We start from the raw sequence: 13,275 nt of genomic DNA, 5'->3' as shown, positions 1-13,275 counted from the left end.
TAATTCATTTTATTCATTGCATTTGTTATGAATGTATTTATATGTATTATTATTTTTTATTGATAATATTATTATTATTATTATTATTATTATTATTATTAGTATACTTCTTCTTATTATTATTATTATTATTATTATTATTATTATTATTAAGAAGAAGAAGAAGAATATAAATATTTTACATTATTATGAGCAATATTATTGTTGTTGTTAATATAATTTTTCATAATAATAATAATAATGGTAATAATATGAATTATTATTATTATTATTATTATTATTAATAATAATAATAAGAAGAAGAAGAATTATAACAATAATAACACAATTAATAATAATATTGTTAATAATGATAATAAGCATTATTATTATTGTTGTTAATATTATTAAAAAGGAGCTCCAGGCTCCCACCAAAAAAATTAAAAGTCAGCAGCTACAAATACCGTAGCTGCTGACTTTAAAAATGAGGAAACTTACCTGTCTTCACCCTATCGGGGTGCTTGACTAAGGAGAACCAGCAGTGAAGCCTTGCAGCTTCACAGCCAGTTTCCTACTGCGCATGTGCGAAGGAAGTGCCCAAGAAGGCCGGGGGGGGGGGGGGGCAACTTTTGGCCCTGTTCACCATGTCAAACTGAGACAGAAATGGGAGTGGGTAATTGTTAAACCAGGTAAATACTCCCCCCCCCCCCCCCCCCCCAAAAGGGGTCAAATGTGGCAGACAAATGGAGGCAGACAAGTGGAGCTTCCCCTTTTGGGTGGAGCTCCACTTTAATTGTGATAATAATCATTATTATTGTTGGCATTAATATTATTATTTTTACGATTGCTGTTGTTATTATTATCATTATTATTTTTATTATTATTATCATTAATAATAATGATAATAATAGTTATTACAATTATTATTATGATCAGCAGTATTAGTGTTGTTAAAAAAATTAATTATTATTATTATTATTATTATTATTAATAAAAAATAATAAGTATTATGATTATGATGAGGATAAAGATTATTATTTTTTTTTAATTATTAATAATAATAATAATAATAATATTAATAATTTTTTTAACAATAATAATAAAAAATAATAAGTATTATGATTATGATGAGGATAAAGATTATTATTATTATTATTTTTTTATAATTATAATTAATAATAATAATCTTTATCTTCATCATAATACTTATTATTATTATTATTATTATTATTATTATTATCATTATCATCATTAGGGATGAGCCGAACACCCCCCGGTTCGGTTCGCACCAGAACCTGCGAACGGACCGAAAGTTCGCACGAACGTTAGAACCCCATTGACGTCTATGGGACTCGAACGTTCGAAATCAAAAGTGCTCATTTTAAAGGCTAATTTGCATGGTATTGTCCTAAAAAGGGTTTGGGGACCCGGGTCCTACCCCAGGGGACATGTATCAATGCAAAAAAAACTTTTAAAAACGGCCGTTTTTTCGGGAGCAGTGATTTTAATGATGCTTAAAGTAAAAAAAAAAAAAAGTGAAATATTCCTTTAAATATCGTACCTGAGGGGTGTCTATAGTATGCCTGTAAAGTGACGCGTGTTTCCCGTGTTTAGAACAGTCCCTGCACCAAATGTCATTTTTAAAGGAAAAAATCTCATTTAAAACTGCTTGCGGGTTTAATGTAATGTCGGGTCATGGCAATATGGATGAAAATCAGTGAGACAAACGGCATGGGTACCCCCCAGTCCATTACCAGGCCCTTTGGGTCTTGTATGGATATTAAGGGGAACCCCGCACCCAAATTAAAATAAGGAAAGGTGTGGGGCCACCAGGCCCTATATACTCTGAACAGCAGTATACAGGCTGTAGGTTTGTTGTTAAGTAGAATCTCTTTGTAATTTTGAACGGGTACATTTTTAACGTGTTTAGCTCCAGCCAAAAAATCTTTTTTAAGCTTTTTGGAAAACATAGGGAAGGGTTATCACCCCTGTGACATTTGTTTTGCTGTCTTTCCTCCTCTTCAGAAGATTTCACCTCACTTTTTGTCCCAATGGATTGGAAAGCATCAGTGGAAAGGAGAAATGTTTTTCCCATATTAACTCTTACAGGAGAGAATTTCCCTTCCTAGGGGTAGATTTATTCTCACTTCCTGTTGTCTCCTTCCGTTTGCAAGTAGGAGTCGTTTGTAAGTTAGTTGTTTGAAAGTAGGGTCCTGCCCTATATACTCAGCAGAAGTTTGGGCCTTAGGTGTTGCTGTGGCCACAACACTGTAAGCCCTCACAGGGCTCTGCTGTGAAATATTAGATCAAGAATTGTAATTACATGCCCCTGTTGAACAGGAGCTGAAAAATTAGGCCTTAGGCACTGGTGCTGGTGCCACAACACTGCAACCCCTCACAGACACTCTAGTTGGAATGCAGGAACGAGCCCTGCTGCAAAGTATTGCATCAAAAATTGTAATTACACGCCCCTGTTAAACAAGGGCTGAAAAATTGGGCCTTAGGCACTGGTGCTGGTGCCACAACACTGCAACCCCTCACAGACACTCTAGTTGGAATGCAGGAACGAGCCCTGCTGCAAAGTATTACATCAAAAATCGTAATTACACGCCCCTGTTAAACAGGGGCTGAAAAATTGTGCCTTAGGCACTGGTGGTGGCGCCCAGAACCAAAAATGCTCTTACAAGCTATCAGCGTGATGATTGAGGAGGAAGAGGATAATTACTCAGGAATAGTCACTCAGCATCAGCATAGGCAGTCTTTGAAGGGATCTGAGATTTCAAAAAAAATTATTCGGTTACATCAGCATCAGGTGCTTGGTAGCTGGTGGTGATCCAAGACTCATTCATTTTTATGAAGGTCAGTCGATCGACCGAGTCAGTGGACAGACGCACCCTGTGATCGGTTACCACGCCTCCAGCAGCACTGAATGTGCGTTCTGAAAGAACGCTGGATGCAGGACAGGCCAGTAGCTCAATTGCATACTGTGCAAGCTCTGGCCAGTGATCCATCCTCAAGACCCAGTAACCCAGAGGATTTTCGGTGGGGAAGGTGTCCAAGTCTGATCTTGCCCCTAGGTATTCCTGCACCATGTAAAACAGACGCTGGCGATGGTTGCTGGAACCAATCATACCTTGGGGCTGCGGACCAAAAAATTGTCTGAACGCATCGGTCAGACGGCCACCTTCTCCACCGCTCCTTCTTTGACTGACCGAAGCCTCAGCAACACGTTGTCCAGAAACAGGAGTTTGTAACCTCCCAGTCTCTGGGAACGCATTGCACAGACCTTTCTGCAAGGCCTCCCGAAGATGTTTCATCCTCTGCTCCCTCTGCGATGGCAAGATAAGGTCCGCAACCTTACCCTTGTAACGTGGATCAAGGAGGGTTGCCAGCCAGTATTGGTCCTTCTCCTTGATACCACGAATACGAGGATCCTTACGCAGGCTTTGCAGGATCAGGGAGGCCATGCAGCGTAGGTTTGCTGAGGCATTCGGTCCGGAGTCCTCTGGGTCACTAAGGACGACATGGTCCGCAGCCACCTCCTCCCAGCCACGTACAAGTCCATGTGTTTCTTGGGACTGATCCCTTAAAGACTGCTGCTGATGCTGAGTGCCAGGCTCCACCTCCATACTGACACAATCTTCCTCCTCCTCCTCCTCCTCTTCCTCCTCGTCCTCTTCCTGTGTGATCGGCGGGCACGCAGGAACACTGTCTGGATAAAGGGGGCCTTGAGAGCTAAGGAAGTCCTCCTCTTCCTGCCTCTGTTCTGCCTCAAGTGCCCTGTCCATTATTCCACGCAGCGTGTGCTCCAACAGGTGGACAAGGGGGACAGTGTCACTGATGCATGCACTGTCACTGCTCACCATCCTCGTGGCCTCCTCAAATGGTGACAGGACAGTGCATGCATCCCTGATCATGGCCCACTGGCGTGGGGAAAAAAAAACAAGCTCCCCTGACCCTGTCCTGGTGCCATAGTCGCACAGGTACTCATTGATGGCCCTCTGCTGCGTGTACAGCCGCTGCAGCATGGCCAACGTTGAGTTCCACCTGGTGGGCATGTCACAGATTAGGCGGTTCTTGGGCAGGTTAAACTCCTTTTGGAGGTCCGTCAGCCGAGCACTGGCATTATATGACCGGCGGAAATGCACACAGACTTTCCTGGCCTGCCTCAGGACATCCTGTAAGCCCGGGTACCTGCCCAAGAACCGCTGCACCACCAAGTAAAGGACGTGAGCCAAACAGGGCACATGGGTCATTTGTCCCTGTCGGAGGGCAGAGAGGAGGTTGGTGCCATTGTCGCAAACCACCATTCCTGCCTTAAGTTGGCGTGGCGTCAACCACCTCTGAACCTGCCCTTGCAGAGCTGACAGAACCTCTGCCCCAGTGTGGCTCCTGTCCCCCAAGCACACCAGCTCAAGCACCGCATGGCATCTTTTGGCCTGCGTACTTGCGTAGCCCCTTGAACGACTATGGAGCACCGCTGGTTCCGAGGAAGAGGCCATGGAGGAAGAAGAAGAGGAGGGGGTGGAGGAGAGAGTTGTGTCACAATCATTAGCATTTTGGAGGCGTGGTGGCGGAACAACCTCCAACACTACTGCACCTTGTCCTGCATCCTTCCCAGCTGCCAGCAGAGTCACCCAATGCGCCGTGAAACTTAGGTAACGTCCCTTACCGCTGACCGCCCTGTCCAGCGAGGCATGGACATTGCCTTCCACATGCTGGTAGAGAGCCGGAATCGCCTTCCGTGAGAAAAAGTGGCGTTTGGGTACCTGCCACTGAGGAACTGCACATTCCACAAACTCACGGAAGGGGGCAGAGTCTACCAACTGAAAAGGCAGCAGTTGAAGTGCTAGCAATTTTGCCAAGCTAGCATTCAACCGCTGGGCATGTGGATGGCTGGGAGCAAACTTCTTTCGGCGGTGCAGCAGCTGGGGCAGGGAAATTTGCCTGGTACAATCTGACGTCGGTGTACCAAAATCAGATTGCCCACAAGTACGTGGCTGTGACACACCTAATTCTACACCTTCATTCCTCTCAGTGCAGGTCTCAGAGAGGACTGAAGGTCTAGTGGGGTTGGAAATCTCAGCTGATGAGGAGCAAGCAGAGGTCCTCTTTGTTCTTTGGTGTGGGTCTTTTAGATACGCTTGCCAACGAACTGCATGGCAGGTCAACATATGTCTGGTCAAGCATGTGGTACCCAAGCGGGAGATGTTTTGGCCACGCGAGATACGCTTGAGACATATGTTGCAAATAGCAGCGGTGCGATCTGATGCACTCGTCTCAAAAAAGGCCCACACCAAAGAACTTTTTGAATAACGCGCAGAGACTGCAGCGCCCTGCACATGTGGAGCTTTGGGGTGTGATGCAGTCAATGTGCTGCCCTTAGGCTGGCCCCTGGAGGGCATCCTGCCTCGTTGGTGATGTGCCGCCTCCTCCTCCTCCTCCTCTTCTCTCCTATCAGGCACCCACGTTGAGTCAGTGACCTCATCATCCCCTCCCTCCTCATCACTGGAGCAAACCTGGCAGTATGCTGCAGCAGGGGGAGCATGACTGCCAGATTGCTGTCCTTCTTGGGCACCCCCTCTGTCCGTGCTCGTGTTACTGCCTTCATCAAGCTCAGTATCATCATCAGAGCCTTCCAAACGCTGGGCATCCTCCTGGGGCATGTACCCAACACTGTGGTCAAACAGTTCGAGGGACTCCTCAGGAGGACATGGTGGGGCTAGGGAAGGAGTCACTGATGACATTGAGCCGAGGGAAGAGGCCGCTGCTTTGCCAGACAAAGTACCCTGGGCATGGGTGAGAGAGGATGAGGAGGATGAGGACGGCTTGGTCATCCACTCGACCAAGTCTTCCGCATGTTGCGGCTCAACATGGCCAGCTGCCGAAAAAAAGGCCAAGCGTGTCCCATGGCCACGTGCTGATGAGGATGCACCGTCTCCACGACCAGCACTAGACACAGAGCCTGCTTGCCCTCTCTTATTGGCTTGTGACTGTCTGCCTCTCCTTCTTGGCCTTCCAGACATACTAATGGCCTGTAGCTGCACTAAGCTGGGATATATATATATATATATATATATATATATATGTACTGATACTGCAGCTAGCAAAATCAACTGCCTGCCTGTAGTATGAGAACACCACCAACCTTCTACAGGTAGCTTTAGCTGAACACTGTGAGGTGGACGCACCCCACTAACTTGTAGGTTTAGCAGAACACTGTGAGCAGGACGCACTGCACTAACTGTAAATAGTCTAGCTGCCTGACTGTGGTACTAATAGGATCAAAAGAACACCAGCAATTTTCTTCAGGTAGCTGTATTTACTGTAACAAGACAAGCCTGCCTGTCAGTAAGAAGATAACAGAAATGGATCTAGCTGAACACTGTGAGGTGGACGCACCCCACTAGCTTGTAGGTTTAGCAGAACACTGTGAGCAGGACGCACCCCACTAGCTTGTAGGTTTAGCAGAACACTGTGAGCAGGACGCACTGCACTAACTGTAAATAGTCTAGCTGCCTGACTGTGGTACTAATAGGATCAAAAGAACACCAGCAATTTTCTTCAGGTAGCTGTATTTACTGTAACAAGACAAGCCTGCCTGTCAGTATGAAGATAACAGAAACGGATCTAGCTGAACACTGTGAGCAGGACGCACCCCACTAGCTTGTAGGTTTAGCTGAACACTGTGAGGTGGACGCACCCCACTAACTTGTAGGTTTAGCTGAACACTGTGAGCAGCACGCACCCCACTAACTTGTAGGTTTAGCTGAACACTGTGAGGTGGACGCACCCCACTAACTTGTAGGTTTAGCAGAACACTGTGAGCAGGACGCACTGCACTAACTGTAAATAGTCTAGCTGCCTGACTGTGGTACTAATAGGATCAAAAGAACACCAGTAATTTTCTTTAAAATACTGTAACAAGACAAGCCTGCCTGTCAGTAAGAAGATAACAGAAACGGATCTAGCTGAACACTGTGAGCAGGACGCACCACACTAGCTTGTAGGTTTAGCTGAACACTGTGAGGTGGACGCACTACACTAACTGTAAATAGTCTAGCTGCCTGACTGTGGCACTAATAGGATCAAAAGAACACCAGTAATTTTCTTCAAAATACTGTAACAAGACAAGCCTGCCTGTCAGTAGGAATATAACAGGAACGGATCTAGCTGAACACTGTGAGCAGGACGCACTGCACTAAATGTAAATAGTCTAGAAGATAACAGGAACGGATCTAGCTAAACTGAATACAGTGTATATATATATATATATGCAACACCTGGGATGCATATATATACACAATACACTTTAAGTGCAGCTAACTGACTGACTGTCCTGCCTAATCTAGCTAACTCAAATGAAATGACACTGTCTCTCTCTCTCTCTCTCTCTCTCTCTCTAAGCACACCGGAACACACTGCACAGGGCCGCCGTGCAGGCGGCCTTATATAGTGTGGGGCGTGTACTAAATCCCCTGAGCCATAATTGGCCAAAGCCTCCTTGGCTTTGGCCAATTATGGCTCTCTGTTAAGGCGGCGCTGTGATTGGCCAAGCATGCGGGTCATAGTGCATGCTTGGCCAATCATCAGCAAGCAATGCACTGCAATGCCGCAGTGAATTATGGGCCGTGACGCGCCACACGAATTTGGCGCGAACGGCCCATATTGTTCGGAATTCGCCGAACGGGCGAACAGCCGATGTTCGAGTCGAACACGAAGCTCATCCCTAATCATCATCATCATTATGATTGTTATTAGTAGTAGTGGTGATAATATAGTACTAGTATTACAATTAATATTATTGTTTTTTTATGTTAGAGCAGTGTAATGTTTTTTACCTTTATATAAGGGGGGCTTCAGTAACCAAAACTGCAGTGTTTATCCTCATGACACATCACAGGAAGCACCTCCATGGTTAACAGAGGACATAATTAAAATTAGACTTGGGAAATTTAACGTTAATAAATCACCGGAACCAGATGGCTTGCATCCGAGGGTACTTAGGGAACTCAGTCAAATAATTGTCAGACCGTTGTTCCTAATTTTTACAGATAGTCTACTGACTGGAATGGTACCAGCTGATTGGAGAAAAGCCAATGTAGCACCAATATTTAAAAAAAATACGTCCCTGGGAATTACAGACCAGTTAGCCTAACATCAATAGTATGTAAACTCTTGGAGGGGATGATAAGGGACTATATACAAGATTTTAGTAATAAGAACGATATTATTAGCAGTAATCAGCATGGATTCATGAAGAATCGTTCTTGACAAACCAATCTACTAACCTTCTATGAGGAGGTGAGTTGTCATCTAGATAAAGGAAGGCCCGTAGACGTGGTGTATCTGGATTCGGCAAAAGCATTTGACACAGTTCCCCATAAACGTTTACTGTACAGAATAAGGTCCCTTGGCATGGACCATAGGGTGAGTACATGGATTGAAAACTGGCTACAAGGGTGAGTTCAGAGGGTGGTGATAAATGGGGAGTACTCGGAATGGTCAGGGGTGGGTAGTGGGGTCCCCCAGGGTTCTGTGCTGGGACCAATCCTATTTAATTTGTTCATAAACGACCTGGAGGATGGGATAAACAGTTCAATCTCTGTATTTGTGGATGCTACTTAGCTAAGCAGGGCAATAACTTCTCCGCAGGATGTGGAAACCTTGGAAGAAGATCTGAACAAATTAATGGGGTGGGCGACTACATGGCAAATGAGGTTCAATGTAGAAAAATGTAAAATAATGCATTTGGGTGGCAAAAATATGAATCTATACACTGGGGAGAGAACCTCTGGGGGGATCTAGGATGGAAAAGGACCTGGGGGTCCTAGTAGATGATAGGCTCAGCAATGCCAAGCTGCTGCTAACAAAGCAAACAGAATATTGGCATTAAAAAGGGGATCAACTCCAGAGATAAAACGATTATTCTCCCGCTCTACAAGACTCTGGTCCGGCCGCACCTGGAGTATGCTGTCCAGTTCTGGGCACCAGTCCTCCGGAGGGATGTACTGGAAATGGAGCGAGTACAAAGAAGAGCAACAAAGCTAACAAAGGGTCTGGAGGATCTTAGTTATGAGGAAAGGTTGTGAGCTCTGAACTTATTCTCTCTGGAGAAGAGACGCTTGAGAGGGGATATGATTTCGATTTACAAATACCGGACTGGTGACCCCAAAATAGGGAGAAAACTTTTTCGCAGAAGGGAGTTTAACAAGACACGTGGCCATTAGAAGAAAAGGAAGTTTAACCTTAAACTATGTAGAGGGTTCTTTACTGTAAGAGCAGCAAGGATGTGGAATTCCCTTCCACAGGTGGTGGTCTCAGCGAGGAGCATCGATAGCTTCAAGAAACTATTAGATAATCACCTGAATGACCGCAACATACAGGGATATACAATGTAATACTGACACATAATCACAGACATAGGTTGGACTTGATGGACTTGTGTCTTTTTTCGACCTCACCTACTATGTAACTATAAGACACGTCCTGCTTGCAGCAGCATGATGGCATCGTCTGGGCGTAGGCATAGTCACATTGTTGAAGGTCAGGGATGCCTTTCTAATAATATAAGGCGGAGCTTTCCTGAAAAAAAAAAAAGCTATCCTTATATATTGTGACACATTAAGAATTTATTCACATGGATTAGTAAAGTAGCCGAATGATCAACTCTAACCACAAATCTGGTTATAAAGTCCAAAACTTGCCCTGTGTGTCTTTCTTCCCTTATGTGTCGTGTCTGTGTGTAAGAATATAGAGATGTGCTAAAAGTAAAAATAGGGAAAATAAAGATATTTTTGTAACTAATTGTGACTATAATAATAAAATATTAAAAAAAAAAAAAAAAAGATAAAAAATATCTGCTAAAAAATATAATTGCACAAAAAAAATTGTTGAAAAACTCCTTACCTTTTTTTCTTTTTAATATTAATTTTGCCTTTGTAAGGTGCCAAGGAGCATCCTCAAATTTAATAAAAGGGAAAATTTGCCAAATTTTGGGACTGTAAATACAAAATTTGCATTCCCAAAATTTGCCAAATTTATTTTTTTAAACTTTCTGAAAAAAAAAAAAAACATGCATCTTGCTCTTCGCTACAAAATTCGCATTCCCAAAATTTGCCTTTTTTTTTTTCTTTCTGGAAGAACCTGGGTCTTGAGGCCTCGCTGTTTTCTGCACCCCTTGACAATATCCTGCATTGAATTGTATTGTAACTGTACTGTCTGCCCTCATGTTGTAAAGCGCTGCGCAAACTGTTGCCGCTATATAAATAATATATAATAAATATATTATTATTATTATTATTATTATTATTATTATTATTATTAATGATAATAACAATAAATATATTATTATTATTATTACTATACTTATTATTATTATTATTTTCTGCACCCCTTGACAATATCCTGCATTGAATTGTATTGTAACTGTACTGTCTGCCCTCATGTTGTAAAGCGCTGTGCAAACTGTAGGCGCTATATAAATAATTTATAATAAATATATTATTATTATTAATGATAATAACAAAAAATATATTATTATTATTATTATTATTATTATTATTATTATTATTATTACTATACTTATTATTATTATTATTATTATTATTATTATTATTATTATTTTCTGTTTTCTGAACCCCTTGACAATATCCTGTATTAAATTTTATTGTAACTGTACTGTCAGCCCTCATGTTGTAAAGCGCTGCGCAAACTGTTGGTGCTATATGAATAATATATAATAAATATATTATTTTTATTATTATTATTAATGATAATAGCAATACATATATTATTATTATTACTATACTTAATAATAATAATAATAATATTTTCTGTTTTCTGCACCCCTTGACAATATCATGTATTGAATTGTATTGTAACTGTACTGTCAGCCCTCATGTTGTAAAGCGCTGTGCAAACTGTTGGCGCTATATAAATAATATATAATAAATATATTATTATTATTATTATTATTATTAATAATAATAATAATAATAATAATAACAATATTTATAATAATAATAATATAAATCCTGTATAATAATATTATTAATTCGATTTTTAATTGGAACTACTGATACAGAAAAACTCACAGGGTATTCAATATGCTACATATTTTTTTACAATATCTGTCCATCCATCTTTTTTAATGTCCTTAGTCTCTATATCATCATCCATGTGGAATTTTTGGGATTTTTTTTTTTTTTTTTAGTGGGCAGTAAAAAAAAAAAAAAAATGTAACCACATTTTTTTTTCTTAGATTTATTTATTAATTAATTAATTTAATTTACTTTGATTTAATTTTTTCTGCAGGTCTGCCAAATTTTCATGAGGGCTCCATATGGACCATGTTTGGCAAGTATCTGTATGACGATTTTGAAAAACATATATCTTTATAGGGAATCTAATCCCAATGACTAAAATCTCATATAACCCGTGGCACGGCAATGTGTTTTCAAAAACAGTTTTCAGTCTTTTAAAACCTGCAGCTTTCATTAAATAATCCCTGGCGATCCTGCCATGAAAGTTTTTTTTTGCTCAGGCACTTCCTATTATTGTGGGACCCTCTTTGGGTCTGTATGGATTTTAAGGCAGAACCCCATGCAAAAAAACAAAAACAAGAAAAAAAAACAAGAAAAAAAAAAGCATGGGGTCCCCCCGCCCAAAAAAAAAAATCCACACCCATATCTGAGCATGCAGTCTGGGAAGTCCTGAACCTTATTAGGCCACAGATACTAGATTCTGTCCCCCGTTTAAATAAATGAACGGGGGACATTTACACTAAAAAAAAAAAAATTCAATGTAAATATTATTTTTACCATTATGGGGTTTTTTAAAATTTTTTTTGGTCCATTTTATTTTATTTTTGTTTATTTCAGTGTCGCAAAAACCCCAAAAATTAGCAAAAAATTTTAAAAATCCTTATTTTTTGGTGATATTGCAGGCGCACGCAATTTGAAGACTGCTCAATGGAATGTTTGGTATCTATTCACTCGATGCAATCCCATCTTTTATATTGTGTTTTTTATTGTGGGTATTATATTGTGTGTTTTTGCACTGAAATTCATATTATTATATATATTTTTTTTTTTGTTTCCTGAAAATTTCAGTTTAATAAACAGTTGCGCAAATAGTATGTGACATAAAAATGTGCAATGATCACTATTTTCATTCTACGGGGTCTCTTCTTTCAGAAAATATATAATATTTAATGTTCTGGGGGGGGGTAAGTAAATTTATTGCCAAAAATTTGGATTTTTACATGTGTGCAAAAAAAAAAAAAAATGCTCTGGAACCAAACTGGCAAAAAAATAAAAAAATAATTTAAAAAAAAAAAAAAAAAAAAGCAAACGTTTTACCAAATAATTATAGGGAGATTTTGTTATAGGCCTTAGCATGTTTTTTTTTTTTGTTTTTTTTTTAAAGTATCACTAAATAAATAGGGTCCATAGTGAATTAGGGTATACAGCCACAATATAGTGCCTTTAAAAAAGTATTCATACCCCTTGAAATTTCCCACATTTTGTCATGTTACAACCAAAAAGGTAAATGTATTTTATTGGGATTTTATGTGATGGACCAACACAAAGTGGCTCATAATTGTGAAGTGGAAGGAAAATGATAAATGGTTTTCAATTTTTTTTACAAATAAATATGTGAAAAGTGTGGGGGGGGGGGTACATTTGTATTCAGCTCCCCTTTACTCTGATACCTCTACCTACAATCTAGAGGAACCAACTGCCTTCAGAAGTCACCTAATTAGTAAATTGAGTCCACCTGTTTGTCATTTAATCTCAGTATAAATACAGCTGTTCTGTGAAGCCTTCAGAGGTTTGTTAGAGAACCTTAGTGAACAAACAGCATCATGAAGGCCAAGGAACACACCAGACAGGTCAGGGATAAAGTTGTGGAGAAGTATAAAGCAGGGTTAGGTTATAAAAAAAATCTCCCAAGCTTTGAACATCTCACGGAGCTCTGTTCAATCCATCATCGGAAAATGGAAAGAGTATGGGACAACTGCAAACCTACCAAGACATGGCCGTCCACCTAAACTGACCGGCCGGGCAAGGAGAACATTCATCAGAGAAGAGCCAAGAGGTCCATGGTAACTCTGGAGGAGCTGCAGAGATCCACAGCTCAGGTGGGAGAATCTGTCCACAGGACAACTATTAGTCGTGTTCTCCACAAATCTGCCCTTTATGGAAGAGTGACAAGAAGAAAGACATTGGTGAAAGAAAGTCATAAGAAGTCCTGTTTGTAGTTTGTGAGAAGCCATGTGGAGGACACAGCAAA

At 40.9% G+C, this 13,275-nt stretch overlaps 1 protein-coding gene across 3 annotated transcripts in view; it reads left to right on the top strand.

Annotated features, from left to right (window-relative positions):
* Positions 1–13,275, top strand: part of TNFSF8 (TNF superfamily member 8) — a 77,118-nt gene that overhangs the window by 48,618 nt on the left and 15,225 nt on the right. For 2 of the 3 annotated variants that reach the window (XM_073600683.1, XM_073600685.1), the window contains one exon: positions 11,296–11,337. The exons of the other annotated variant lie outside the window; for it this stretch is intronic. In XM_073600683.1, the coding sequence (XP_073456784.1) occupies positions 11,296–11,337 (42 nt within the window). The remainder of the gene's footprint in view (positions 1–11,295; positions 11,338–13,275) is intronic. 3 annotated transcript variants of the gene reach the window in all.

This window comes from Aquarana catesbeiana, linkage group LG09, assembly GCF_042186555.1.
Source record: "Aquarana catesbeiana isolate 2022-GZ linkage group LG09, ASM4218655v1, whole genome shotgun sequence".
NCBI lineage: Eukaryota > Metazoa > Chordata > Amphibia > Anura > Ranidae > Aquarana > Aquarana catesbeiana.
The sequence above is the reverse complement of the archived record's forward strand: the minus strand, read 5'-3'. Positions and strand labels throughout refer to the sequence as shown.